Below are 26,831 nucleotides of genomic sequence, written 5' to 3'. Positions count from 1 at the left end.
CAGTTTTACAACAAACACATTAAAAGCTGCCGGCAGCGGGGCTCCTGGATGCAGAACAGTCCAGGAGGAGACTCTCCCAGCAGCTCTTCAACTAAAATCCTTCTCCCAAGCCCTCCTCCCACAGGGGCCTTGCTCTGTCTATTAACTGCCCCGAACGCAACCGGGGGCTTTTTTTTTTTTTAAATTAATAAGGAGAATTTTAAAGCTGTGATTGCAAGGGAACTGCAGAGCGAGGAAGCCTGAGACATCCCAGGCTGTGGGCCCCAGGGAACCAGGCCCATCCCTCAAGCAGGGGCCTGTGAACTCAGGACGAAGGGGAGGAGGAGCCTGGCTCCTGCTCAGGCTCGTCTTTTCGGACAGGTGGCCCCAGTAAAGGACACGTGGACATGTGATCCGAGTGCTTGAAAGGCAGGCTGTTGTCTTAAATCCTCCCGACTCTGCAGCTGGAAGCTGCATTATGCCCTTTACAGATTTGCAAACTGAGGCTTAAAGAAGTGAAAGGACTTGCTCAAGTCTATGCAATTAGGAAGTGAAGGAGCGGGATTTGAAGCCGTCTCTCAGCCTCCAAACATTGCTCTTAACAACTGACCGCCTCTCAACACACCAACCTTCCTTCTCTCCATACCCCACCAGGCATGGCACAAACCTCCAGGAAGCAGGGAGAGCGAGCCCAGTGAAAACCCACATAGAATGAACTTGCTCTTCGGGGATGGCCTTTGCCTGTCCAGCTTGTCTTTCCTCCTATCGGAGGAGCCCCACCCACAGTGCCCTCCACTTCACCTTTTTGCTTCACCCACCAGAGCTACCCCTCACTCCTTCCTGTCTGCAACCAACAGGTGAACAGCAAGCCCCCCTCAGCACCCCGCCCCCCACGACCAAAGCAGAAAAGAGGAGTGAGACACAGGAACACTTCTTTTATTGTATTGTACATAGGAGAAATAGCCCTGTGTGCTGGTTGAAGGTGCAACATACAGAATATCGAATTAAGAAAAGAGGAAAAGGGATGGGAAGAAACCTCTTGAGGTCCAAAGTTGCAAACAAACAAAAAAAAAATGGTAAAAGATTTCCTCACGCAAGAGGCATTTTTGCAAATACCATGCAAAACAGGCCGCTGGTGTGCCTTAAGAGAACCCCTATAAATAACAGAAAAGACACTCCAAGCATTCCTTTACGTGGACTCAGAGCACAGGGAAAAAGAAACCAAAATGCCTTTTGGCATTTCAAGATATTTGGCACTCTCGTGATTACATTTTTTTTTACAGTCCATTAAAGAGAATAAACTGACACAATATCAGAGGGAAAACAGGCTGCTCACACGACGGACCGCAGAGAGAGGTTAGAAAAAGCTCAAGCATTTTTTTTCTTTTTTTTTTTTACGGTTTTTCTTTCCTGACATATAAAATGTGTCCATTTGCATTAACTTGGGCAAACAGCTTGCAGCCACAAAGAAACACAAGCTTTACCATTCATTTTAAAATAAAACAGGGATTCTTTCTCTGTATCATTCCTTAGAAAAGTTCTCTTCTTGTTTTAAACATGTTCCTGATAACTTGGAAAGATGACCAAAATAAAACAGAATATCTGTACCGATTGTTGTGTGTGTGTGTGTGTGTGTTGATATATCCAAGGATAGCAACATAAAAAAATAAAACTTAACAGCATTTCACATCCAAGTGCACAGAATAATTTTCGCAGGATTAAATAATGTAAACATTGGGAACAGCCAAATCAGCAAAGAATGCCAACACCTCAAAACACCCGGTGTTGCCGCTTCATTATTTCAGTGGTTCAAAACCCAGACCTGTAATTGCGTGATATTCACTGTATATAAAAAGAAATGGATAGTAATTTTGACAAATAGCTGCAACTGAGACTTCTTTTTTTATTTCTTTATATGTGTGTATATAGTGATTCTGTTATTTTTTTAATTTTTATTCTTGCAGAGGAGCCCAGAGCCCCCCCCCCCCTCCTCCTTCTCAGCCTCGTCTGTCTCCTGGCCCGACACGAGATACAGGTTGTTGATTTCATTGCAGGTAGCAAGCTAGTAATAAATTTCAAAGTGCTTTCCCTTTTTCATGCTCTTTCTTTGCCAATAACTGTTACCGCCGATCTTATTCTTATCCTCTCCCTTAACTCATTGTCTTTGGGGGAGTTAGACACCAGGAGGTGCCTTGTCTGTCATATTTTTCAGCACGTCATCAATCCTATCATCTTCAATAACAACTGCAAAAAAGAGGGGAGAAAAGGAAAAGTGAGCGAGCTGGGCCTCGCCAGGGGTCTTGGAAAAGCCCGGGAGCAGGGGGCAGATTGGGGAAGGGCGGGGAAGGAGGGCTCCCTGCGCGCGCGCAGCCCCCATCCTTTTCGGCCTCGGCCCGGGTTCCCTTTCTTTGGAGCCACTCCCCCCCCCCAGCCCACCCCCTGGCTGTTTCCCCACTCAGTTCTGAGAAAAGGAAACAGAGAGGGCGCAAACCCCGCAGCCCAGGCTGCTGCCACCCCACCCACCCCACCCACCCCACCCCGGGGCGCATTTATTTAGAAACAAGGCTGCAGGGCCGAAGGAGGAGCCGAGGTCTCCGGGTCTGGGACCCAAGGCGCCGAGGCCAGTTGAGGCAGTGCGTGCGGGGACAGCGACCCCAGGGGCCGGTTCCCACACGTGCAGCTGCTCCACGGATCCGGCCTCGCCCGACGGGCGACCCGCTCCTGCGCGCACTCGCCCTCTCCGCTCTGCCCGCCGCCGCAGAGGTCAGAGCCTCCGCTCGCCGGCCCGCCTCTCCGAGGCTGCCTCGCGCTGTGTCCTCCACCTCTCGCGCCATCTCGACCTAGCCTTGCCTTCCTCAATCCCTCCTCAGTCTCCCGGCGCCACGGTCACCTGTCGAGGTCCCTGGGTCCCTCTCCGTGTTGGGGATGTCGGTCGCCCTCTTTGTTTCAGCGGCTTCCCTGCCCTCCCCAGACTTGTGTCCCCGCTCCCGGTCTCTCCCGCTCCCTGGCCCCGCGCTTTGTCTGGGTCTCTGCCCATTCCGGTCCCCACCCCCAACTGACACCCCCCACCTCCGCGTGTCAGTCTCTGCCGGCTGCTGTCGGTCTCCCTCATTGTCCCTGCGCCTCTGGAGCCCCCCTTCGACCGGCTCTGTGTCCCGGTCTCTCCCGGGCTTTTCCAGCTCTCCCGCCGAGCGCCCAGACTCGGCAAATCCCCACCCGCTGCCAAGTCACAATGAAAACCCCGAAAGCCCCTCGGCTTCCCCGCAGGAATGGGGTCCTCGTCCCTCAGTTCCACACGCCGTCCCCTGGGGAGCCCTGGGACACCCCCACCCCCGGTGACCGAGTGAGTGCAGCTGCGACCACACTGCGCAAAAAGGGGGGTTGAAATCAAAACACAAACTTTGGTGCGGGTGGGGTCCCGGCGTAACCTCTCAGCCCTCCCTGCGGCTCGAAGCCGCCACGCCCCCTGGGCGACCCCACGGGGGACCAGGCTGCGCGGGCGGGATTCCCACGGCCCAGCGGAGCCGGACCCGCAGTGCGGGATCCCCCAGTTCTGCTCGATGGGATTCCACTGGGTCGGAACGGGCTCCCGGGTGCGGGGGAACCCCGCAACCCCCCGACAGGCGCCAGTGCCCGAGAAAGGGGTGTCTGGGGAGGGGGCCGCGAACTCACCCCGCTTGCTCCGGCCGATCTGGCCCAGCTTGGGCGGCCGCTTGTTCTGCCCGGCGCCGAAGAAGTTGTTGGTGTCCTGCAGGCGGCAGGAGAAGATCTGGCCCACGTCGCCGCCGTCGCCGTAGGGGCTCAGCTTCTCGTCGCCGTAGGGCAGCACCTCCGACATGGTCGCGTCCGGGGGCTCCGCAGCGGCGCCTCCTCCGCCCGCGTCCCCGCCCGCGGCGGACAGGGTCAGCGGCGCTGGGGCCGGGAGCTGCCGGCCGGCGACGGCCCGCGGGCTGCGGCGGCGGCTGGGGCGCCGGCGAGCAGAGCGGGGACACCGCTAGGGCAGGAGGGCGCAGCCGGCCCGAGCGACCCGGCGAGCGCCCACCGCTGCGCTGCGCTGCGCTCTGGATCCGCGCGCGAGGGGCTGCTGCTCTGGAAGAGGCCGGCAGGACTCACATCCTCGGCGCGCTCGGGCGCGGGGCGGGGGGCCGGGCGGGGCCGCTAGTGGGGGGAGGGGAGGGCTGTCCCAGCGAGCCGGGAGGGCGCGGGGCAGGAGGGCACACTCCGGGGAGCCGGCGGGCCGGTCCTGCGGCGGGTGCGGGCGGCTGCAGCGCGGGTTCGGAGAGGCTGACTGGGGAGCCGAGAGCGGCGGGGAGGCGAGGGGCGGAGAGGGAGGGAGGCGAAGGGGGAGGGAAGGCAGGAGGTGGGTGGGTACCGGGGGAGGGGGTGAGAGAGCAACCGAGAGGGAGACGGGGATAAAAACAGAGACCGAAAGAGAGGGAGGGAGGCCGAGGAATGGACAAAAAGGGACCGAAGAGAGAGAAAGAGAGGAAAGAAAGGGGGGAGGGAACGACGAGACCAGGATCCGAGAGGCAGAGGCAAGAAAGGAGATGGAAAGGGAAAGAAGCAGGGTGGAGAGGGAGAAGAGAGAGAGCGAGCGAGCGCCGGGGAGGGAAGGAGGAGAGTGAGCGAGCGAGGAGAGGGCGGCTGGGACTGCGGAGCCCGCCCGCCAGCGGCGCGAGCCAGAAACGCGGGCACCGGCGGAGGGGAGGCAGGAGGGGAGCAGAGAGGGCGGGGGCGCGGGGCCCGGGGCCGCGGGGAGAGATCCCTGGAAGCCGAGCGACGTCACGGGGCCGCGCCGACCGGCCGGGCCGCTGCCGGCTTCCAGCCCCCGCCCCCAGCACCCGGCGCCCCGCCCCGGCCTGGCGGCCTCCGCCAGCCTCCTCCCCGCCCGCGCGCCCCTCCCGCCGGGTGTTTACCCGTCCCAAGCCGGTGCGCGGCTGCTCTGCGCGGGACCCGCCTGTCCCGCCCTGGGGGAGTTGGGGGGGGAGTGGGGCTTCGGGGAGCGGGACCGGGCGCGGGCAGAGACTCACACTCCGGGGAGGACAGGTGGATGCCGGTCTCTGCCTGGAGGCCAGATGCTGGAGCAAAAGGTCGGAGGGCACCAAGGTGACCTACGGACACGGCCTCGCCTGCCAGCCGCAAACCAGGGAACCCCTAAACCCCCACCACACTTGCGCTCCACCTCGGAATCTCAGGGCCTGGCCCTTTGGGCCTCACACCCTCCCTCCCCCACTCCTTTCGCTCTGGAAGGCCTGGCTCTTTCGCTCCCGCGGGGCCTCGGGGTGGAGGCTGGTGGGGATGGGGGGAGGAAACCCGCAGCCCCGCCTCCGGGAGGAGAGGGGAGCGCCTCATTACGCCGGGTTCGCCCAGGATGCCCGGCTCTCAGCGTCCGCTTCCTCAGCCAGGGATGTCCCGGGCCTGCAGCCCTCTGCCCTCGGGGACCTCCCTTCCAGCAACAGCCAAGAGTCATTGTGAGAGCCTGTGGCTTCTGAGCGGAGGAGCGAGGTCCCTGATCCCAGGAGGGAAAGCAGGGCAGCCCCAACGGCCCCGGAGTCGCATCTGCCAAGCAGACAGTAACTCCGAGGGGGCAAGGTGCGCGAGGACAGCTCGTTATCCTTGCCCAGGGCACCTGCTCTCCCCCTAGCGACTGCATTCGCTCCACGGAACTAGCCAGAGCACAGAGAGGTGCAGCCGTCCCTCGGGGTCACGCCACCTGCTGCAGGCAAGGTTAGGAAAAACATCTAGGTCGCCCTGCCGAGGTCTCCACGTGCTCGACAATCTGTGCAGGCGTATTCTCTGGTTCACTCTCCTTAATCCTAGAGCTCTCAGGGGCAGGAAGCGGGGGCACTGGAGGGAAAAGGGGAGTTGGTGATAGAACATCTGGTAGAGAGGCTTCCTGAGAAGAGCCCGCCCAGCGACCTCCCCAAACTGTTTTTAAAAGTCACCTGACTCCAGAGACTAGACACCTCCGGGGTAAAGGGGAGGAAGGGGCTGGAAAAGGGGACACAGAGGCCATGCAGCCGATGGAATGATGGCGACCTTTGGATTCGGGCCTGGGTCTGAGTGCCAGCCCTGCCATTTGCTGGCTGTGTGACTGCGGGAGTCCTGGCCCCTCTGAACTTCCGTAATGTCGGCTGTAAAGTGGGGTTGGTGGCCAGGGATCTGCCTGTGCGCCTCAGAGGACTGTTACGAAAACAGCATCAGGCTCTGGGCGCCTGACTAAGCGTGGACGGGCACTAAACATTTGACAAATGACTTGGAAATCAGTGAGGAAGAACAGGAGCACCTCCTTCATTCCCATTTCAGAGCCGCCAGAGCCAGGCAGACCCACATGGCCCAGCCGGAATCCTCATTTACAAATGGGGAGGGGGATGAAGCCCAGACAGGGTCAGGGGCTTGCCCCAAACCCTACAGCTTGTCACTGGCAGAAGCAGCAGGTCGCGGCCTCCCTTTGCTCCTCAAGGCCGGCCATCTGTCTGCAATCATTAAGGCTTTAAGTGCCTGCTTTGAGGTTAGCACCAGACCAAGTGCCGGAGGAGAAAACACAAGCAGCACAAGGAGGATGAAGAAGGTTGCCGGAAGAAGCTCCTACATTTGTCTCATGCTTTCTGTTTTTCCCCCAAAGCATTTTCACATCCATTACTGACCTTGCTTCTCAAAAGAAATAGCTTTTGAGGTAGAAAGAGAAGTTACATCCCTATTTAACTGATGGAGCAAGGAGAGGGTCCGTGACTTGCCAAGGTCTCGAGGGTCAGTGATGGAACCCCGAGAAGCCACTCTTCCCAGCTGCGACTCCAGGCGCCTGTGGGGGAAACCCCACAGCCACGACAGCATGCCAGGGGTGGGGTGGACCACCACACTAATCTACCCGCCTGGCCCCCTCCTTGCCGCTGAGTTATAAAGCAGTTTACTCGTTGAGTGTCTACCACAGTGCCACCGTCCAGAGGGCAAGCAGCAAGGCACAGAGAGGGCGGATGAATCCCTGCACACACAACGAGTGGGAGAAAGGAGAGAAGCCGGGTTTTACACCCCAGCCGTTTCGATGTTTACCTTGCCTTGTTCCAATGAGCTTAGTGGTGGCAGCAGCACACCTGGCTAACTCACTACCCACCTGCTTGGCGAACCACACACGGGTCCCAGGCGTATGCTGCTTCACAGACAGAAAAGCATCTCCAGGGCTGTGACCTCCTTAGAGACTTCCACTCAGAAGCTGCAAGACTGGGTTGGCCAGGCCCATTTTACAGACAAGCTACCTGAAGGTTGAAACCGAGGTCGCCAAGGTGACACACAAGTTCTGCCCAGGAAAGTACAAGTGTGCACCAGTGTGCCGTTCCTCCACCACGACCACTCCCAACCGCTCCATTACAAAGGCCTCACTCAGCCCCCCATGTCTTCCAGCCTTCAGGGGGGCCTCCCTTCTTCCTGGAGCCCTAGACCTAGATGCAGGCACATCCCAGGGCTCCGTTCCTGCCTTCCCCACACCAAAGGGGGCTGGCTCAGATGACCAGGGCCATGTTGAAGAAGTCAGGTCCGGATGGAGGAACGAACCGAGTGGCGTAGGACTGGAAGCTGCCTTCCCACCACGCAGTGAGGCGGCCCGGCAGCACTCTGCCCGGTGCAGGAGCCGGGTGAACGGGGCAGCCCCCCCACTCAAATCCCTAATCTGTCATTTTTCTAACTCCATGACCATTTCACCTCTTTGTCCCCCAGTTTCCTCATCTGCCGAATGGGGATAACAGTTGTTCCTACTTGATGACTTGTCACCGGGAAGGAGGTCATCGTACATGTATTGAATGCAGGAGATCATGCATGTGTCAAGTGCAGGAGGTCATACATGTATCAAATGCTGACACGCAGTGTGCCTTCAATAAATGGACTTACCATTATTAGCTAATGACTCTTTGTGGACTTGGATAAACCGATTCTCTCCTCTAGAACTCTGACTCTATATCGTAATTTGGGAAACTTGGAGAAAAACCCCCCTTTTTTTTCAGCTGCAAAATCAGCCAGTTCTCCTAAATCTAGTTAAAACCTGCCTGAGGCACAGGTGGGGGACTGGCCTCCCCCTCAGACCTCACCCCTGAACTTGGCAGCATGGAGAACGACCGGACTGGACCACCTCTGTGGGCTCTTTCAGCCCAGTGCTGGCGAGGTAGGAAAAGGGAGGTCCTGCCCCAGCAGCTCCTGGCACAAGTCAGTCCTCCTTGTCCCTCCCCCAGTCCCCATGGGGAAACTGAGGCACAGGCAGCAACATCAGAGACCTGGAAACGAATGGCTGTTGGCTACCTCAGCTCTGATAGGGGCATCAGGTAGGGGGCCAGCAGCTTCAGGACAGGATCCCACTGAGGGGGAGCCCTGGGAATGCGGAGCCTCGCTGGGGCGGCCTCCCCTTCACGGGACAGCAGGGAAGGCCAGGTGCAGTGCTAGCGGCCAGCTGGTCACTGCAGAGAAGCTAAGTGGCCTCCCAGCAGGGGACCACCACTCTGAGCCAAGGCTGGGTAACAGTCCCTTCATTGCCACCACCGCCACCACCCCCTTCTCAATTCAATGACCAGAACCTGGGCAGCCAGCGCCCCACACACCTTGAAAGGCAGGGCCTCTGCCCCCACATCCGCACACACATGACACACAGGCAAAAGCACTCACAGCAGGAGAAGGCACGTTACCTGACTAGAGGTGACTCAGACCTGGCATCAAGGAGCAGCAAGAGAAGAGTCATTCATCTTTCCTGCATTCAGCAAACACCTGCGGAGGACTTCACCCGCTACAACTCTAGGGATATTCGTTTCTTTTCTTTGTTTAATCACCAAGACCCTTTCCTTAAACAAAAACCTCAATGAACCTCAATGTATAGGGGCTGGCACAAATAACACCCCCTTTTTTATTACAAAATCATAAGCATGTAATTCTGTAACAAATCATAAGCATGTAGTTCTGTAACATAGCAACACTCAAGCACACCATATGACATTTTAGGTGAAATGTTCAAATTAAAACTATAAATTATTACACCCATATTCTTACCCTACCAACCACACTCAAGCAGGCCTCACTTCTGCCAGATCCTGTATAAAACATAGACAAAAGGCAAGCTTCTGGGGTGATAGGGGCTCAGGACCCCACCCAGTTGGTCCCCGGAGGGCCTCCAAAGCATGCCCAGAGTGCTACCTGGCTCAAAATGTGAAACCACCTCCCGTTACAGATGGGGAAACTGAGGCCCAGGCAGAGCATGGTAGAACACAGGTCTTCCATGTCTGGGTCACACTGCACACTGGAATTTCTATGGGGGCGGGGGGCTCCAGCAATGCATAGGCAGAAAATAAAAGGTTTTAGCCCTGGCTGGTGTGGCTCAGTGGTTCAGTGCCAGCCTGTGAACCAAAGGATTGCTGGTTCCATTCCCAGTCAGGGCGCATGTCTGGGTTGCAGGTCCCTGGTGGTGCACGCATGAGAGGCAACCACACATTGATATTTCTCTCCCACTTTTCCCCCTCCCTGCCACTCTCTAAAAAATAAATACAAAAAAAATCTTTTTTTAAAAAAGGGTTTTTTTCCAACAATGAAGTTGCTGTGTTTCTTTAAAATAAAATAAATAAATACAAAGACAACTTAAAAGAGAGAGGACAGCTCAGAACTCTGAGACACCAGCTCTGCCTGCACCCCCAACCCCGGATGAGCAGGTAGGAGGTGCTGGGGCTCCGTGTCACCTGGAGAACAATTGCCCCTCTCAGCCCAAGAAAGGCCTGGCACCACGGCACTCTTCTGTGTCCGTGGTGCCAGGCCTAGGGACAGAACTACATGCTTATGATTTGTTACAGAATTACATGCTTATGATTTTGTAATAAAAAAGGGGGTGTTATTTGTGCCAGCCCCTATACATTGAGGTTCCTTGAGGTTTTTGTTTAAGGATCCTGGCAGTGCTGAGGGCGGGCACAGTCCCACGGACAAATGCTGACAGCTCAGGAGGCTGGGAGTTTGGGTCTGGCTCCAGACCCCCGCCCCTGAGTACTTCACCCAGCCTGTCTGGTCCCTCCTGTCCAGGGTTCCCAAGAGGCCTGAAGTTCTCTGACTAAGGAGCCCCTGACTTCACCAGGGTGATCAGCTGAGCCAAATTCTGACCCCTGAAGGGGATTAGGGAGGAGAGGTTATCTTAAATTCAGAAAGGGCACCACTGCCCTCTGACCCCAAACCCTTAGCACTAATCACTGTTGAGAGCGTACCACGCCCCAGGAATGTGCCAATGGCTGCACAGGTGTCTACACTCATAGCAACCTAAGGAGGTGGCTGTGGTCATCATCTCTATTTTCCGTCATCCATAAGGGCCCCGAGGCCAGCAAATGTGAGTGACAAGCCCAAAGCTGCACAGCAGCTGGTCTGACTCAAGGCCAAGTTCTCAACTGTTGGGTCACAGTGCCTCCCTGAGGACAGCAGGAGTCAGGAAAGCAGGGATGACCTTCTAGTCTCCGCACCTTGGTTTACCCGCAGAAACTGAGGGGTGTAGATTAAGGGGTCTTACATGTTGAGGACGTCTCCTTAGACGTCTGATAAAGAGAATCCGTCCTTTCCCTTCCCAGACACAGAAAATGGCGTGCACAATTTCCAGGGGACCCCAGAGACCCCTCACATGAAGAACGCAGGACTGGGTCCTATACATGACAGTCCCCTCCAGTGTCCTCTGACAACCGAAAGGCTTTTAACACCTGCAAGCCTGGAGGTGGCAGAACCAATCGAGGAAGGCCCTCTCGTTGACTCTCCCCCTAGCCTGGGGTCAGGCCTGTGGGGGGCTCAACCCTGAGCAGAGTGACGTGGCCACAAAGTGGGGAGCCAGGTTCCACCGGGGGGACTGTGCACAGCTCTGAACCCTCAGGCTCCCACGCGCTGTTGCAGGAACACTTTCCCATCCCACGGATGGGAGGTCATTTGATGTCCATGGGAGGACATCGGGCCTGTGAGGATGGCAGGGCAAAAAAGGGTCCTTTCCCATTGTACAGTGGGGACAAGTGAGTCCCAGATGGAGAAGATGAGCTGCCCAGCTGGAGACAGAGCCCAGACAGAGCCCCCAGTCCTGCCCACAGCCAACACGGTGCAGGCGGGCCAGTGAGGTAAATCAGAAGACCTGAGCTTAACGGCAGCTCCACCCCTTCCTACCTGCGTGGTCTGAAGGCAGCTGCTTCACTCTCTGAGCCAGACTTCCTTTCAGGGGTAACCAGGTCCGCCTCAAAGGGATATTGTGAAGATCAGATGAGGTGCTGATGGGGTCACTCTGACAAGCGCAGGGGGGGCAGCTCCATGCCGTGAGTCTCACCACTGATGCCTCTGGAGCCTGCAGGAGTGGACAGTGGGAAAGGAAATGCCTGTGCAGTAGCAAGGGCAGAGAAGACTGAGGAGCAGCCCCTGTGTGGTCACAGAGGCCCTCCCAGTGCCCTGCCAGGCCCTGGGCTGGGCATGGGCTGGGGATGCGGGGGGAATTGGTCCAGGAAGGTAGGTGCCAGGATCAGGTGGGAAACATGTGAGGCAAGACAGACTCACAGAAGTAGAATCACTTCAAAGGGGAAGACAGACCCACGGGCAAAGGGAGAAACTCTCTCACAGACTCAGAGGCAGGGCACAAACAGGGCAGACAAGAGGCAGAACTGCCAAGTAGAGTGATGTCGACTCCCAGAGGCAGCAGAGGGGAAGAAGGAGCTTGATGCCCAGGAAGCAGAGCAAACAGCAGAGACAGGACAGAGCAGAGGAGAGCTGAGCTGGCCCGGGCGAGGAAAAGCAGGGCTCCTCCGCCACCAAGAAGCTTCTGGGGAGATGAGCGAAGTCTATGCCACGCAGTTTTTTTAAGCGCCCTTTGCCAGTGTGAAGTCATTTGGGTATTTTAAGAACATGGGATGCATTATGCATATCTCGTTTTTGTTGAAGGAAATCATGGTTAGTGTATTTAAAGATGCGAATGCCTGGGAAATTATAGGAGGAGAAATGTGGGATATTTTTCCCCCTGAATTTTCTGGGTTTCTCAAAACTTTCACATCTGCACCCAGCTTCCTGGTGAATTAAGAGAAAATGACTGTTTCCTGCGTCTCCTCTCTGCGGGCTGTGCCCAGCTGGACCTGGGATCAGCAGCCCAGGGTCCTCTTCTGCCTCTGCGCTCAGGCCTCGGAGGCCTGTTCCCCATCCCTTAAGGAAGGGAAAATTGCACAGGCCTTTTGGAAGCACATTCTCAGCTTCCCCACCATGTCCCCGCGTCTGCTTCAACCATGGGGGCGCAGCGTCACCTGGAGGCCATAACAGAGAATGCAGCATTAGGAGGGATTCCATCACCAGTCCTGGGTGGGGGTAGGAAGAAATAAAAATTCTGAGCCAACTTTCTGCCGGCGTGCATGAAGCCCCACTCCGTGAATCACCTTACATATTAGGGAAGTCTGAGAGGAGTGGGATGCCTGCAGTGTTGGCAACTTGGACATTAATATTAGTATAACCTCATTTGTACCCCTCTTCCCCTAGCCTAGAGAATATTCAGGTTAGAGACCCACAGTGCCTGGCACACGCGGTGCTTAATAAATGCTTGTTGAATTCAGCGGCAGCCTGCAGAGTCACGGCCCAGTCCTGGAGGGAGCTGGGTTTGAGGTGCCTGGTGTGAGGCAATAGCTCCGGCAGGGTCATCAGAGGGTAAAGAGCACCCCACACCAGAGGGACTGGCTAATCGCACCCCACAGCCCTCACCCAGGCCTGGACGGCCCCTCCGGCCAGCGCCCCTGTCACTGGCTCCACCTCCTGTGCCCCATTTTGGGGGAAAGGAAATGCCAGGTCCCTCGGCTGGCATTGGGAAGAGAATAAGGCAGCTGCCGGGGAAGTGACTAATGAGCACTCCGGGGAGCAATTCAGGACATCATACATGGAAACTTATCTCATTCAAAATTGATAAGCGAACACTATCTAATTAGAGAGAGTGTGCTGAGCTCCCTGGCTTTCTGGGGACATGATTCTGAGGCTGCAGCAGGCAGCTAGCTTGAAGAGGGTCCACATCTCTCCGACCAGCAGCCAGGAGGGGGCCTCCAAACCGCCCTCCCTGGTCTCTCATCCACATGCAAAATGCCAGAGCTGAATGGAGCCTTAGAAAGCTTCTCATTCAAATTGCTCCTTTTACTGATGGAACTGAGCCCAGAGAGGTTAAATCACTCCATTAAGATCACACAGCAAGAGCCAAGACCAGAGGGAAAGCCAGCCTTTGGACTCCCGGGCCAGACCACTTAGCACCAGACCTCATTGCCTCGGGCCCTCAGAGCTCTAACGAGGTCAATGGACATGGATGTTTCTCTGCACAATCTATCCATCTCGGCCTCCACCCTAAGAGGGGTCCTTCACTCACTCCTGAGAACCAAGTCATGACCCAAAAACCAACTCCCACAGGCGGCCTTCCAGGATTGTTTGCCACCCCCCAATCTATTTCATTTGCTAGTTTATTCATTTATTACATGTAGATCCGGTGGTTAAGAGCTTGGACTCTGGAGTCAGATTGCCTGGGCTCAAATTGTGTCTCTCGCATGTGCCTGGGCAACACTCGACCTCTCTGGGCCTTGATCTTTTCTCTACAGTAAGAGTGATACAGGTGCCTGCCTCAGGCTGAGAATTAAGTATCAGTCATGTACAGCACTTAGCAGGTACCTAGCAAAGAGCAAGCACTAAGTTAAAAAGCTCCAGTTAGTGCATAGTGACAACCTAAAAATTGTCCTGGAGAATAAGATACAGTTTTCTGCCCTAGACATGAGCAATATGGTTAAGAGCAGGAATAGGCTCTGACTGGTGTGGCTCAGGGGCTTGGACATCATCCTGCAAAACAGAGGGTCACGGGGTCGATTCCTGGTCAGGGCACCTGCCTGGGTTGCGGGCCAGGTTCTCTGTTGGGGGCATGCAAGAGGCCACGTTTCGACGTTTCTCTCATGTATTGATGTTTCTCTCCCTCTCTCTCTCCCTCCCTTCCCCTCTCTCTAAAAATATGAATAAAACCTTTAAAAAAAACAGGAATGGAAGGCTGTATTACATACTCTCAGGTGAGGCATCTACCTAGGTGGGGAGGGTCAGGCAAGGTTTTCTGCAGGAGGAACAGCTGAGTTTGAAAGGGTGAGGCAGTGTTAGAGGTGCAGGACCAGCGTGGCATGTTTAGGGACACAACAGCTGTGCTGCTGCAGCCACACACGTGACACAGGAGGGATGCAAGAAGAGGCTTGGAGAGGGGGTCAGGGCTGGGCCACAGGGGTCGCGTGTCATGGAGGAGCCAGAGCTCGGGCCTGGAGATGACAGGGAGCCTGGGGAAGGGCTTTAAGCAAAGGGACAAGGTCAGAGTGGTGTTTTAATTAGGCCATTCCAGGTTCTGTGCTGTGTGTGTTCTCTGCCTGGCTCTCCTCCAGCCACAACCTACCGCCCTTGGTTGGTGTATTTTGAATAGTCAGGGACTCTGCTCCAACCAGGCCGGTCTCAAAAGCCCCTCCCAGCTACCCTATCCTGTGAACCACAAATGTACCAACAAACTCAGTCGCCACACCTGCACAATAGGACACAAAGACAACCCCGACCCTGTGAACGCAGACCCTGTCTTACTCATTTTTGCATCTCTAGGCACAGAATGCTAGCAAATGTTTGTTAGATGAATGAATGCCCCTCAATGACATGAAACCTTCTTGGAGCATTCCTGAGGCCCGTGGGATCACCTGCCACCCGGCTGGGGTGTGCGTGGCCTAGGACCAGGGCTGTAAATCAAGGGGGTCTGGTTGGCCAAGTTCATCATGTTGTTTGCTTCTTTTCATCGTAACGCTGAATGAACTAGGGTTCCAAAGCTGCCTCCCAGCTCCCACTCCCCCAGGATAAGCTGTGGAAAGTCTGCCTGCAGCCCGTGAAACCAGGGTGTCACCGGTGGCTTGTGTTGGGTGACCGGCTGAAAAAGCCAGTGACAGGGCACTGGCCAGTTGGTATTTGTTGAACAACTTTCTTTCTTAGCCTAACAGGCTTAATGTGATCAAAAGACCAAGGGCGTAGGTTTTAGAGTGAGACCTTGGTAGCCTTGAGCAAATCACAGAACCTGTAAAACAAGTAATACAACCGCTGCTGTTTGCCATGTCTTTTTTTAAGTCCTCCCTCAGGACGTGTTTATTGAATTTTAGAGAGAGAGGGAAAGAGAAACATCATGTGAGAACAACCAGTTACCTCCCACGTGCACCCCCCCACCAGGGGTCAAACCTGCAACCTCTTGGTGCAGGGGACCCTCCAACCCACTGAGTCAGCTGGCGCAGGGGCCAGCCAGTCTTGGAGAAACAATGCCACAGGGAATTTCACGTCATCGGGCTCACAGCGTGTGACTGCAGGGAAAAAGTCACCCCACCAGGCCCCACTTTTTCTCAGATGTAAAGGGGGGAGGATAACAATACGCACTTTGCTGCAGCCCAGGCATTAATGCACATGAAGTGCTGAGCACCAACATCCGAACACCCACCGGGAGCAGCTATTCAGTTCAAGGTGACCCCTGCCCGATGCTGGCCGCCCAGTATGCAGGTGACCGGGCATCAGGGCTGACCTGGCGGGCGGGCTTCCCTTCTCCACCACTGTGATCAGATCTACTGATGAAATCTACGCTAAGGGCTGAGCTCTGATAGATTACAACACCCACTCACACTCTCTCAGGCAGTTTACATCCTCTACTAACACCCTGACCTCTTACACAGCAGCTGCAGAGAGGACGAGGCAATGTGGACTGGATGAGGCAAAGGGGCCAGATGCTCCCAAGGTGCTCAGGGGTCATTCCCACAGGCCACCCTCTCACCCTGCCCTGCCCCCCACCCCCAAGGCACTGCTGGGTAAAACCAGGGTCTCGACACCTCACTCGGCCCTGGCAAGTGGGCTCTCACCACTTCTGCCTCTTCCTTCACAGCAGCGACCTTCTTGTAACTCGGGGAACATATATTTTGTGGGACGCTCCTGAGAGCACTGAGGGAATTAGTCGGCACCCCTCCCACCCTCCTCTGGCCAGCAGGGTGCTGGATGAGGGCTTTGGAAACAACTCGGAGTTTAAAGTCGGACCCAGCACTTACTAGAATTGTGCCCTTGGCCAGTGAACTTCCCCCCTGGGCTTCCTTCCTCATCTGGAAAATGGAGATCCGTGAGCCAACAGCGGTTTTGGGAGGATTAAGTCAGAGTTCAAAGGAGCACATGGTGGTGGTGGGGAAATGCTCGTTTCCTCCCTGCTGTTCCCCAACACCACACCCCACCCCACTCTGTTCTCTCACTAACCAGCTATTCCGGATGTCAGAACAGATTCCTTCAGGCTAGACGCCGGCCTCCAGGAGGCCAGGACCCTCCAGGGTGGCTGCTGGGGGCTGGCCAGAGACTCCTCCCCACCCAGGCCTCAGCATCACTAGGCTGCACCGGATCCATGGGAGTCCCAAACCCAGGCAAGGAAGAGACAAGGTCCCCAGTTCATTCGATTCCCCAAGGGGGGCCTCAGCCTAACGGAGGAACTCTTATGGACAAAGCAACAGGCTAACACTTGGTTGTAGCAAATTTAATTTCTGCTGTCCACACTGGACACTGCATAGAACTGGTGTCGGCCCCCTGAGAGCACCCCACCTCCCCGCACAAAGGAGGGTTGGGGAGAATGGACATTCAGAACCAGGGAAGAGAGAGAGGACTACTCAAGTGGCAAGCGAGGTTCCCCCACTTGTCTCACAAACTCAAGCAGGGCAGGAGGGGCGAACAGAAATGAAGGAAGGGGCGATGGGATCCCCCCGGGGGGATGTCGACTTTGACTTTTTACCAGGGGAGTGGGGAGCCAGGAGAGGCTCTGTGCACAGGATGCTGGCTGGTGACTTTTCCTTGGTGAGAGCCTTGGAGAGGGGCTGAGCCAGCCAGAAGGCCCAGGTGGTGGCAGCTTCATTGCTCACAGTGGGATGTGAGTGCTTCCCAGCTCACCTCAGGCAGGGAAAACCAGGGTCACCTGGCAGCCCCCGCAGGCATCAGAGCTCCAGATATGGGTGGCAGGCCTGCTCTGGCGGCCCTCCCTGCGGGGCAGTGGAGACACCAGGAGGGCTACAGCCAAGGGACTGCTGAACTGACCACTGCTCCAACTGTCCTTTCCCGTGACCACTCTGCACTCCACTGGTCAGAGTTCCGTCCTCTTCGAAAGAAGGCAGATGCTGGATTTCACTTTCTGTCCTGACATGTGCGTGCACACACTTAGGAGGCAAGCAGGTACAGGGACACAAGTGATATATCCATGCTGACAGCTTTTCCCTGGGATGTAAGCAAAGGCGAGAAAGACCAGACAGTCTCTTTCTTCAGAGGCAGCTCTGCGGGGCACATACCACGCAGAGCGCCCACCTTTGCCTCCCCTCTGGCTGAGTCCTTCAAGGCTCAAGTCCACGAGAACGCACACTTCACCGGAAAGGACCTGAAGACACAGGAATGAAAGAGCTGAAGGTCACTGGCTTTGGTGCTTAAGCGATGAGGCGTCCTCGGTCACACACGCACTCACCGGGTCCTGCAGTGGGGCTCTGAGGCGCCCGCTGTGCTGGAAAGGGTCCCCTCTCAGGCCAGAAAGGCAAATTTCCCTCCACTGCGAGGGCTGCGGGGTCTGGACAGCTCCCCCCGTCCCTCCCCCCCTCCATCACACGGCCATCCCCACCACTGCTTCTCTAAGGCCTAGCGATAAAAACCCTAAAAAGGAGAGGGTTCCTTTTGTGTGGAACTGTGGGGCTGCAAGACCCACAGTTAGCTGTTGTACAAGGGAACCACCCGGGCGATCTCCTGCCTGCAGATGGGGCACTTCTTGGGCTCTGGCAAGGACTGGTAGCACTCGGCGCAGGAGCAGACGTGCCCGCACTCCAGGAAGGCGCAGGCCTTGGGGCTGCTCAGGCACACCACGCAGGTGCTCTTCAGGCTCTCCCTGTCCTCGGGCGCGGCGCGGCTCAGCAGCTGGGCCTCCCGCTCCCGGAACTCCTTCTCCATCTGCCTGAGGCGCAGGCGCTCCTGCCACTGCAGATACTGCTTTCGGAGGATGAAGAAGAGGGTGGCACACGTGGCGAAGCCGAACACCAGCATCAGGACCTTCCAGAGCCTGGCGCTCGACTCCTGCCGCTGCAGCAGGCTGTCAAAGTCCTGGCTGCTCAGGTAGTACTGCAGGCCCTGCTTGGGGGGCTGCAGGCGGATGGAGTTGTTGTCCAGGACCAGCTCGCCCACCCCCGTGAGGGTGGCCCCGATCTTCAGCATCTCCTCGGTCTCCTGGATGCCTTTGGGTCGCTCCCCGCTGATGTAGTGGCCGATGACATCCGTGAAGGACTGGACGGAGGGGTGGAACTTCTCGTACACGGTGTCCAGGCCCAGGTCCATGGAGTCCAGGGGCTTCAGCACTCGCACGGCCACATCCACGCTGTCCTCGTGGGGCACCAGGTCAAAGGGCACTGTGTTGGTCCTCTGGTGAATGATCTTGGAATAGTCATTCCTAAAACAATAAGAGAACTCAGGTAAAATAAAGGACAGCACACACCACATGCCCAGGCAAAGGTGGACAGGAGGGAAAGAAAAGAGCACAACAGAAATCATCATTATGCAAGCACCTTGGGTTCTCACGTGGTGTCAGAGGGCAACAAATACCAGCATAGAGCACCTCTATTTATTTCCTTTTCCACTTTACAATAAATATCCAATTCTTTAAAAAATTCAAAAGAGAACTACCATATGCTCCAGCAATCTCACTTTTGGGTACCGAACTGAAATCAGGTTCTTGAACAGAGATCTGCACCCAAGTTCACTGCAGCACAGTTCCCAACAGCCAAGACATGGAGACCATGTACGTTACAGGGAACAGGTCTGCGTGGCAGTGGCGACTGTAGCTCAGCCCTGGTTCGGAAAACAGACAGGCGCGAGGCAGCACACAGGAGCCTGGCCGGCAGATCAGCTTTCCCATGGGGAACCAGGCCTGCATTATATCCAGGCTGCTTTGAGGCTTGCTTTTGCTAAAACTCCCTCACCCTGAATTGAGGCAGAAAAATGTTTACTGCATGTCATTAAAATGGCTTCCTAAAGTCTGTGGTGACCCTCCCAAGGATGGAGTGTAACCAGTTCGACCACTTTTCCCCTTGCATTTGCAACATTCTTTTCTTTGTTACCTGTAAAAGGTAATCACCTACAGCAAACTTGTGCAAAATGAATGAGGACCTTTCTTGATGTAATGCTCCAAGAAAAGCAACAAAAGCCTGTCCAGGCAGGGGTCGGAGCCCTCTCTCTCACTCAGAGAGCGCCATGCCGTCCCTTTTTCTGCACAGGACTTCTGTAGTCCGTATGAATTTGTTCATGGCGTCCACAACACCATGGACACCACAGGCCGAAGTCCGCATAAGTAAGTGTCCGTCAATGGACACATGGATGAAGAAATGTCACCGACACACATGTATGTACATACTGGAACACTAGTCGGCATAAAAAGAAGGAAATCCTGCCACAGGCAACAAGATGGATAAACCAGGAGGGCACTGTACTAAGCAACCTCAGCAGCTCACAGCAGGACAAATATGGGCATAATTCCATTTATATGAGACATCTAAAACAGTCAAACTCGAGGAAACAGAGGGGAAAATGGCAGCAGCCAGGGTCAGGAGGTGGCGGGGGAGGGGGGGAGGAAGCGGGGAGCTGCTGCTGAATGAGTATCAGGTTTCAGTTACACGAGATGAACCAATTCTCCAGGTCTGCTGCACAACTTTGTGCCTATAACTGACAATACTGTACTGTTGCACTTAAAAATTTACTGAAAGGGTACATCTCGTGTTCTGTGTTCTTACCAAAATAAAAATATAAATACAAAACAAAACCCCACTAAGATCATTTAGAAATATGGTACTCTACTAAACAGCTAAATAATCCACAAAATTATTTTAATAAATATTGAAATCATTAATCCATGCCGTAAATCGGTAGTTTCACACTTTATCAGCCATACAGATTCCAGGCCCCCTATTCTGGAAATTCTGGTTTGGTGGGTCTGGAATGAAGCCCAGGGATCTGCATTTGCACAATGCCTCAGTGACTCTGAGTTCAGAGGTCCTCAGGCCACACACAGGAATATAATCAGCCCTGGCTGGGTATCTCAGTTGGTTAGGGCATCGTCCCAGTATGCCAAGGTTACAGGTTCGATCCCTGTTTAGGGCACATACAAGAGAAAGCCAATAAATCCATATATAAATACAACAACAAATCAGTGCCTCTCTCTCTAAATAAAGTCAATCAATAAAGTTTTTTAAAAAATGAATCATTATCAGCCCTTGCTGGTGTAGCTCACTGGGTTGAATGCCAGCCTGTGAACGGAAAGGTGGCGGGTTCAATTCCCAGTCAAGGCACACACCTGGGTCACAGCCCAGGTCCCCAGTAGGGGGTGTGCGAGGCAACCACACATTGATGTTTCTCTCCCTCTCTCTCCCCCTTCCCCTGTCTCTAAAAATGAATGAATAAATAAAATATTTTTTAAAAGAATATTATCAGAATTAAGAACCTGGAGAAGCTGACAGCCAAGCCGGGGCCCGCAGACAGAGGCCACATACCAGAGGTGGGTGGTCCGGTTCCACACCATCTTGTGTTCCTGAAGCGTCAGCCGCTGGATCACGCCCTTGCAATTTTCCACAAACTGGCTGTTAAGCGTTTCTTTAACAGCCCGAACAGCTCCTACACAGAAACAAATTATTTTACTCCTGAAGAACTGTTTCGCCCTTCCCTTGAAGATAAATTAAGTTTTTAGTTTGAGCTAGTTTCATCAATCAAAACCGTGAAAATGTCATCCCCCTAAGTTATGTTCCATGGGCACTCTTCCAGGCTCAACCACAGCCCTGTGAGGTAGGAACTATTTTAGAGCTGGGGCGACAGAGGTCCAGAAAGGCTGGGCAATTTCCGCAAGGTCACACTGCAATGATCCAGCTCTTTCTGACCCCAAAGTCCAAGTTCTGGACCACGGCTCCAAGGATACAAAAGACCCTGAATATCGGCCAAGAACAAACTTGTAGAACAGGAAGTTACTTTTCCTTTTATCAGTAAGTAAACATACCTTCAATGACAGCATAAGGCACACATTTTCCTGGGGCTTCTGAAAGGATACTCTTCAAGTCTTCACCCAGGTGGATTCTTTTAGCTCCCTAAATAGAAATAACGTATTAAACTGACTGTTGAATACTAACATGTTCGATCAAACGTAACAGGCAAAAAAAAAAAGAACACAGTTTACTTTTTCCATGTAAACAGAATGAGGAAATCCGGCAGGAAGGAGACCACAGGAGAATCGGACTCCAAAGCTGTGTCCCAGAAGTTTTAACAAACAAGCACAGGGTAGGGCCTCCCTCTGCCATCTACAAAGTGGCGAGGCCACACACAATCTTTCTCCAGTTAATGGAAACATACACTCCTTCTCATCCTCATTTTTTTAATGAAAATTAAGAATCAACTTGCATACCATAAACTGAACATAATTCAATCTCTTCTTGACAATACAGAACCACGCATCCGGAGGGCTTATGTGTAAAGCGCCTAAATGAGTTCCTGGCACTTGGTAGGGGCTGGAGGAGTAACAGGTATTACTACCACTTGCCTTTAACAATTCACACTCTGCCTTACACACTATCAGAAAGGAGTGCCTTAGCTTTCCAGGGCGAGGCTCAGCTAGCTGGTGCCAAACACTATTCTACTTTCAGTTTCTCTTTCTTCCCTCTCACAATCGGGTGAGCATGGCCATGACTGCTGCCTTCTTCCTTTAACAACCCCTCCTCCTCCCACCCTGCCCCCCACCTCAATTCAGAGTGTCCAAGCCGCTGTGCTTGGGAACCAAGCAAGCCTGCTACTGCTGTATCAAAAATGGGAGAAAATACAATTCATAAACACTTCCTGAGCATCGATGTTCCAGGCACAGTGCTGGGCGCTAGGGATTCAGGGATGAAGAACAGTTCCCACTTTCAGGGTAATCCCATCAAGTCTTAAAGGATGCCAGATAAGTAACCCTTGGCGAGGAGAGGAGACACTGGGTACCTATTAAGGTCCATCTAAGATGAAGCCACTGCTCCATAGGCAATGACAAGACCAAGGCCAATACAATAAGCCTCCTACACTGTGAAGTTCACTTTAAAAGATAACGACTAATGCCGTTTATTTACTTGTTTTACTGTTTGTCTCCCTCCACTGGACCATTAGACTCTAGGAAAGTTCGAACCCTGTTTGTCCAGCTCACTGCTGGCCCCCTGGGGCCGAGAACAGTGCCTGATACAGAGGAACACCCTGTGTGTATCCCACGAATAAACGAGCACTCGGACCCGCTGTGCAGCAGGCACTGCTCTTCCCGGAGACACCCGCGGGGTCTCCCTCATCTCCTCTTGGGCTCTGTTCAAACGCCCCTTTCTTTAAAATAGCACACCTCTCTTTCTCCAGCGTTCCAGTTCCCCTCCTGCCTACATCACTCGGCAGTGCTTGTCCCCATCTGGCATACCATCTGATTTATTTGTTCCTCGTCTGTCTGCTGAAGCAGAACGAAATCTCCATGAGGACAGGGCCTTTTGTCTGTTCTACCAATGCGACATCCCCCGTACCTGCAGCTTAGCAAGTGTTCAATACATATATTAGTCGAATAAAGTATTGAAGTCAAAATTCATTCTGAGTCATGGGAGGGACTTGTCAGAAGAAGCCCCATGAAGCAATTAGGACGAGGCCTGAATTCTGATCCCAGTTCCTCCAGCGGGTGACCCCCTCCCTTGGCCTATTTCCTCTTTTGGGTAGCGCTCCGGCGCTGGAGCGGCCCAAGGCGAACAGTGTGCCCACCACTGCCGGGGGCAGAGATGACCCGACTGAGGCCAAGCCAGCTCCAGAACTGACCTTGAGTTCTTGGGCGTCCCGGGCCTTCTGCCGGTAAACCGTGTACAGGACGGCGGTGACGACAGAGCTGCTGCCCAGAAGGATGAACTGGACCAGCGAGGGGCGTCCTCCGCTCTCCATGGCTGAGCCAAGCGCGGCGTGCAAGAGGGTACGCCGAGGTCAGGACCTGCGACCCCAACCACACAGCGCCCTCGACCTCCCTCCACACAAGACAACACTCCCCAAGGCCTTTCCCGGAAACCCGCATCCGGTCGCCAAGCGATGACGTGCGCCAAACAGGAAGGGGGGGGGACGGAGAAAAGCGGAATGCTGTATTGCCAGAGGCCAGGCCGGGCGAGGAGAGGCGGGGCAGGGCGGGGCGGGGCGAGGCGAGGCGGGGGGCGGGGCGGGGGCGGGGCGGGGCTGTGGTCCGGGCCTGGGTCGGGGTCGGGTCCGGTTGGAGCGGGCCTCCGAACTCGATGTGGAAAGTGTTTTGCTGGAGCTAAGCAGTCGCTTAGAGCTTCTTTATCCGCTCGCTTTACACACAAGATGCACCGACCATAACTGACTTGCCTGCGTCTCCCTAATCGCGGTCCCGTTGATTTCCTGGGGTTATTGAGTTGTTTGATGGGTTGTTCGATGTCTCCGCCATTAGATTGGGAGGAAAGAACAGAATATATAATAAACATTTATGTATTTAATCTTCAGAGCAAACCTTGAGACTTGGATTACATTCTCCCACTTTACAGACGAGAACCCAGGCCAGAGAAGTTAGGAGATGTGCTCAAAGTCACACTGCCAGTGAAAACTGAAGAGGAATTTACTGGACTCCAGAGCTCTTACCGCAAGGGGGCAGATTATATCACCAAAGTAGTCCCTTATTCTGCCGTCAATGCCTGTAACAGCATATTGTTTATTAACTACTAATTACAGCTACATTTATTGAAAGTCTATTACGTGTCATATTATGACAAGAGGCTTCACAGACGTTACACCATTTAATCCTCACATAAATCGGATTTCGGAGGCTCTAGGTGTCTAATGGTATCTCATTGTGGTTCTAATTAGCATTTCTTTAATGACTAATGATGTTGAACATATTTTTATAGCTTATTTGCCACCCACATATCTTTAAGGATGAAGTATCTGCTCACCTCCATTTCCCCATTTCTTATTTGGTTTGTTTTCTAAATTATTGACAGTACTTCGTATGTTTCCCATACAAGTGCTTTACCAAATACGTGATTTACAAATATTTTCCTCAGCACTGTGGCTTGACCTCCCATTCTTTTAAATCGTCTTTTGAGAGCAGAAGTTCTTGATTTTTATTAACTCCAATTGATCAGTATTTTTGAAACATCATGCTTTTGGTGTTGCATCAAAGAAGTCTTGCCTAACCTAGATCACAAAGATTCTCTCCGATGTTTTCTCCCAAAAGTTTTATGATTTTACTTCTTACATTTAAGTCTGTGCTCCATTTTGAGTTAGTGTTTGCAAACGGTGTGCCCGGCACCAGCTTTCCCCGCAGCGCTGCATACCATCACTATCACGTCTGCTACAAGGTAGTCAGGTTACTATTTTTATCCCCATTGGAGGACGAGGAAACAGTGAGGTGAAGTTGCAGTGTTCATCCAATTCCATCTGTCTCCAGAGTTATGTGCTTAAGCACCAAACTGTACCTCCTTTTATTTCGTTCACATTGCTGGCTCTAAAAACAACTTCATGCTTGATGGGGGTCATTCCCTACCCTGAATCACACGCGTCACTCCTACTCAAAGATTCACTCAATGACAGCCTATTTAGGAAGCTGGCCTGGAAGCTAGAATTCCACTGGGAATAGTGGAAATGATCTATAAAAGGGTCTGTAAGGGTCTTTCCATCTCCGCTAAGATCTCTGGGATTTTCCCAGGAACAGGAGCGGTCAAGGCTGCAGTGGATACTATTAGCCACATGGAGGCGCTAGGAGCACAGGATGCAGAAGGCAACAAAAAAAGCGGGGGGGGGGGTGGGGGGGTGTTGGGGAGTAGGCCTATGGAAGGGAGGGAGATAAAGGAATGGCTAGGGTCTGGAAGTTTAACAGGATCCCAGAGCTAACTGTGGACCTGTGCTGGGCTGTATCTAGGGGACCGGTTAGTCCTCAGGCTTGCTATTTGCCAGCAGGCCCTGTGACCATCACCTCCAGCCCCCCTCTCTGACCTGTCCCCTCTCCCTGCCTGTGATGTGCAGGACCTCCGGTCCATCCCCACTCCCCTACCCCCACTTCTATCACCTCCCCTTTAGTTATTCTTTTTTTTAAATATTTTATTTATTTATTTTTAGAGAGAGGGGAAGGGAAGGAGAAAGAGGGAGAGAAACATCAATGTGTGGTTGCCTCTCGTTCTCCCCCCTACTGGGGACCTGGCCCACAACCCAGGCATGCACCCCGACTGGGAATCCAACCAGTGTCCCTTTGGTTTGCAGGCGGGCACTCAATCCACTGAGCCACACCAGCCAGCCGCCTCCTGCCTGCCCGCCCCCCCCCTTTAGTTATTAACAGCACCCATTGGTCAGTGGGAGGCATCTGGCACCCTGGGTGTTGGGAAAGGATGATTCAGGCACCATTTACTAGCCACGTGACCTCTGGCAAAATCCCAGCAGCGTCCTGAGTCTCGGTTTCCCACCTGTATTCCAGCTGTGATTCAAGTCAAGCTATTTGAAAACAGGGAGACTAAAGCAGCTCCTCCCCAGGTACTGGGCAAACCACTTCACTGCTCTGAGCCTTCCTTTTCTCAGCCAGAAAAGGTGGTAATATCCCTGTTTCTGCTCTGACTGCTGCGGCCCAGATAGCTGATGTGCAGGGAGTTGCTATAAGCATGTTAGGAATCCTCCTTTCAGTATTTGTGTTCTTGGTTTGCACAACAAGGTGAGGAAGTGGATGAATTTAAACAATTGAACAATTGTTTTTTTAACCTATTAAATCTGTTCAGCATCATTTGGTGGGTTATACTGTAATTTCTGAAAATTGTTTATTGCAGTCACAAGATAAACAAAAGTTGAATAACTAACCATGGCTGAATGGCAAATGAGTAACAGAGAAACAAATAAGACAGACACTGAGAGGAGGAACACAGCATTGCTACAGGCTTCTGTGGTTAGGGAATAACCATAGTAGTACCACTTACTGAACACCTACTATGGGCCATGCACCAAGCCAAGCACTTTACATACAGAATCATAAATCTTTGATCTGAAGCAACTCTAGGGGCCATTCTACAGATTGATGTGTGTAATTATTCCCCTAGGGTCCATCTCCCCTGCTAAATTCTAAGCCAAATGTGCCCAGTTTTATCTGTCTTGTTAACTGCTGCATTCTCAGTATTTAGCCCAGTACCTGGTATATTATAGATGCTCAGTAAATATTTGTTTAATAAATAAATGAATCAATCAACAGCCCTGTTCCAAACTGATTCCCAGCAGGAGAAGCCCTTCTACGTTGACTTGGAAAGGGATGTCAGCCTTTGCCTGAGCCATTCCCTCGCTGGAGAACTCGCTGCCTCACAGGGAGTCTATGTCAACTATCTTGTGTCCCTGGCATCTCCCCTCCTTGGCCCTGGTTCTGCCATCCTGAGCCTTTGTTCATCCTGAGGAAAGAGCTGGATCTGGAGCCCCCTGCACATCTCAGTGACTTCCTCCCAGTTCTGCCAACCAAGAGCCCAGCTAATTCTGATGGAAGGAAGGAACATTATGATGGCTGGAAAGGATGCAAGTTCATCTTTTCCTCAAGATGGGAGGAGACTGTCTATGTGTAAGGCAAATGAATGGGTTGGAACTTGAAAAGGAAACAGACTGTAGGTACTGGAGATGAAGGGATAAATGTGGGGTCCTCTGTGGGACCTAGTGCTGCAGGGAGGAGGACCTTGGCCTACGCTCTCGCCAGCAGTTGGCTTAAGAATGAGCACGTGGACATCTGGCCAAGATGGAGGAACAGGTAGACACACTGTGCCTCCTTGCACAACCAAAAGAAG

At 53.7% G+C, this 26,831-nt stretch overlaps 2 protein-coding genes across 2 annotated transcripts; both read right to left on the bottom strand.

Moving 5' to 3' along the window:
• Positions 1-894: 894 nt before the first annotated feature.
• On the bottom strand, positions 895-4,656 carry CAMK2N1 (calcium/calmodulin dependent protein kinase II inhibitor 1). Its single transcript, XM_037140105.2, has 2 exons — positions 3,652-4,656; positions 895-2,223 (listed from the first exon to the last, which is right to left on the bottom strand). Exons 1-2 carry the CDS (start codon positions 3,815-3,817, stop codon positions 2,153-2,155), a joined length of 237 nt encoding a protein of 78 aa, XP_036996000.1. The 5' UTR covers positions 3,818-4,656; the 3' UTR covers positions 895-2,152.
• Positions 4,657-16,501: 11,845 nt separating this feature from the next.
• MUL1 (mitochondrial E3 ubiquitin protein ligase 1) lies at positions 16,502-23,158 on the bottom strand. The gene is made up of 4 exons (XM_037140107.2): positions 22,849-23,158; positions 21,041-21,128; positions 20,544-20,664; positions 16,502-18,451 (listed from the first exon to the last, which is right to left on the bottom strand). Exons 1-4 carry the CDS (start codon positions 22,966-22,968, stop codon positions 17,722-17,724), a joined length of 1,059 nt encoding a protein of 352 aa, XP_036996002.2. The 5' UTR covers positions 22,969-23,158; the 3' UTR covers positions 16,502-17,721.
• Positions 23,159-26,831: the final 3,673 nt, after the last annotated feature.

Source organism: Artibeus jamaicensis, unplaced genomic scaffold (genome assembly GCF_021234435.1).
Source record: "Artibeus jamaicensis isolate MK-2021 breed Jamaican fruit bat unplaced genomic scaffold, CSHL_Jam_final scaffold_847, whole genome shotgun sequence".
NCBI lineage: Eukaryota > Metazoa > Chordata > Mammalia > Chiroptera > Phyllostomidae > Artibeus > Artibeus jamaicensis.
The sequence above is the reverse complement of the archived record's forward strand: the minus strand, read 5'-3'. Positions and strand labels throughout refer to the sequence as shown.

Coding starts and splice junctions, on each gene's coding strand:
- MUL1 (XM_037140107.2), bottom strand. CDS start 22,968: ATGGAGAGCGGAGGACGCCCCTCGCTGGTCCAGTTCATCCTTCTGGGC. Junction 21,129..22,848: donor GGGACGCCCAAGAACTCAAG/GTCAGTTCTGGA, acceptor ATTTCTATTTAG/GGAGCTAAAAGAATCCACCT. Junction 18,452..20,543: donor AACCGGACCACCCACCTCTG/GTATGTGGCCTC, acceptor TTATTGTTTTAG/GAATGACTATTCCAAGATCA.
- CAMK2N1 (XM_037140105.2), bottom strand. CDS start 3,817: ATGTCGGAGGTGCTGCCCTACGGCGACGAGAAGCTGAGCCCCTACGGC. Junction 2,224..3,651: donor GATCGGCCGGAGCAAGCGGG/GTGAGTTCGCGG, acceptor TCTTTTTTGCAG/TTGTTATTGAAGATGATAGG.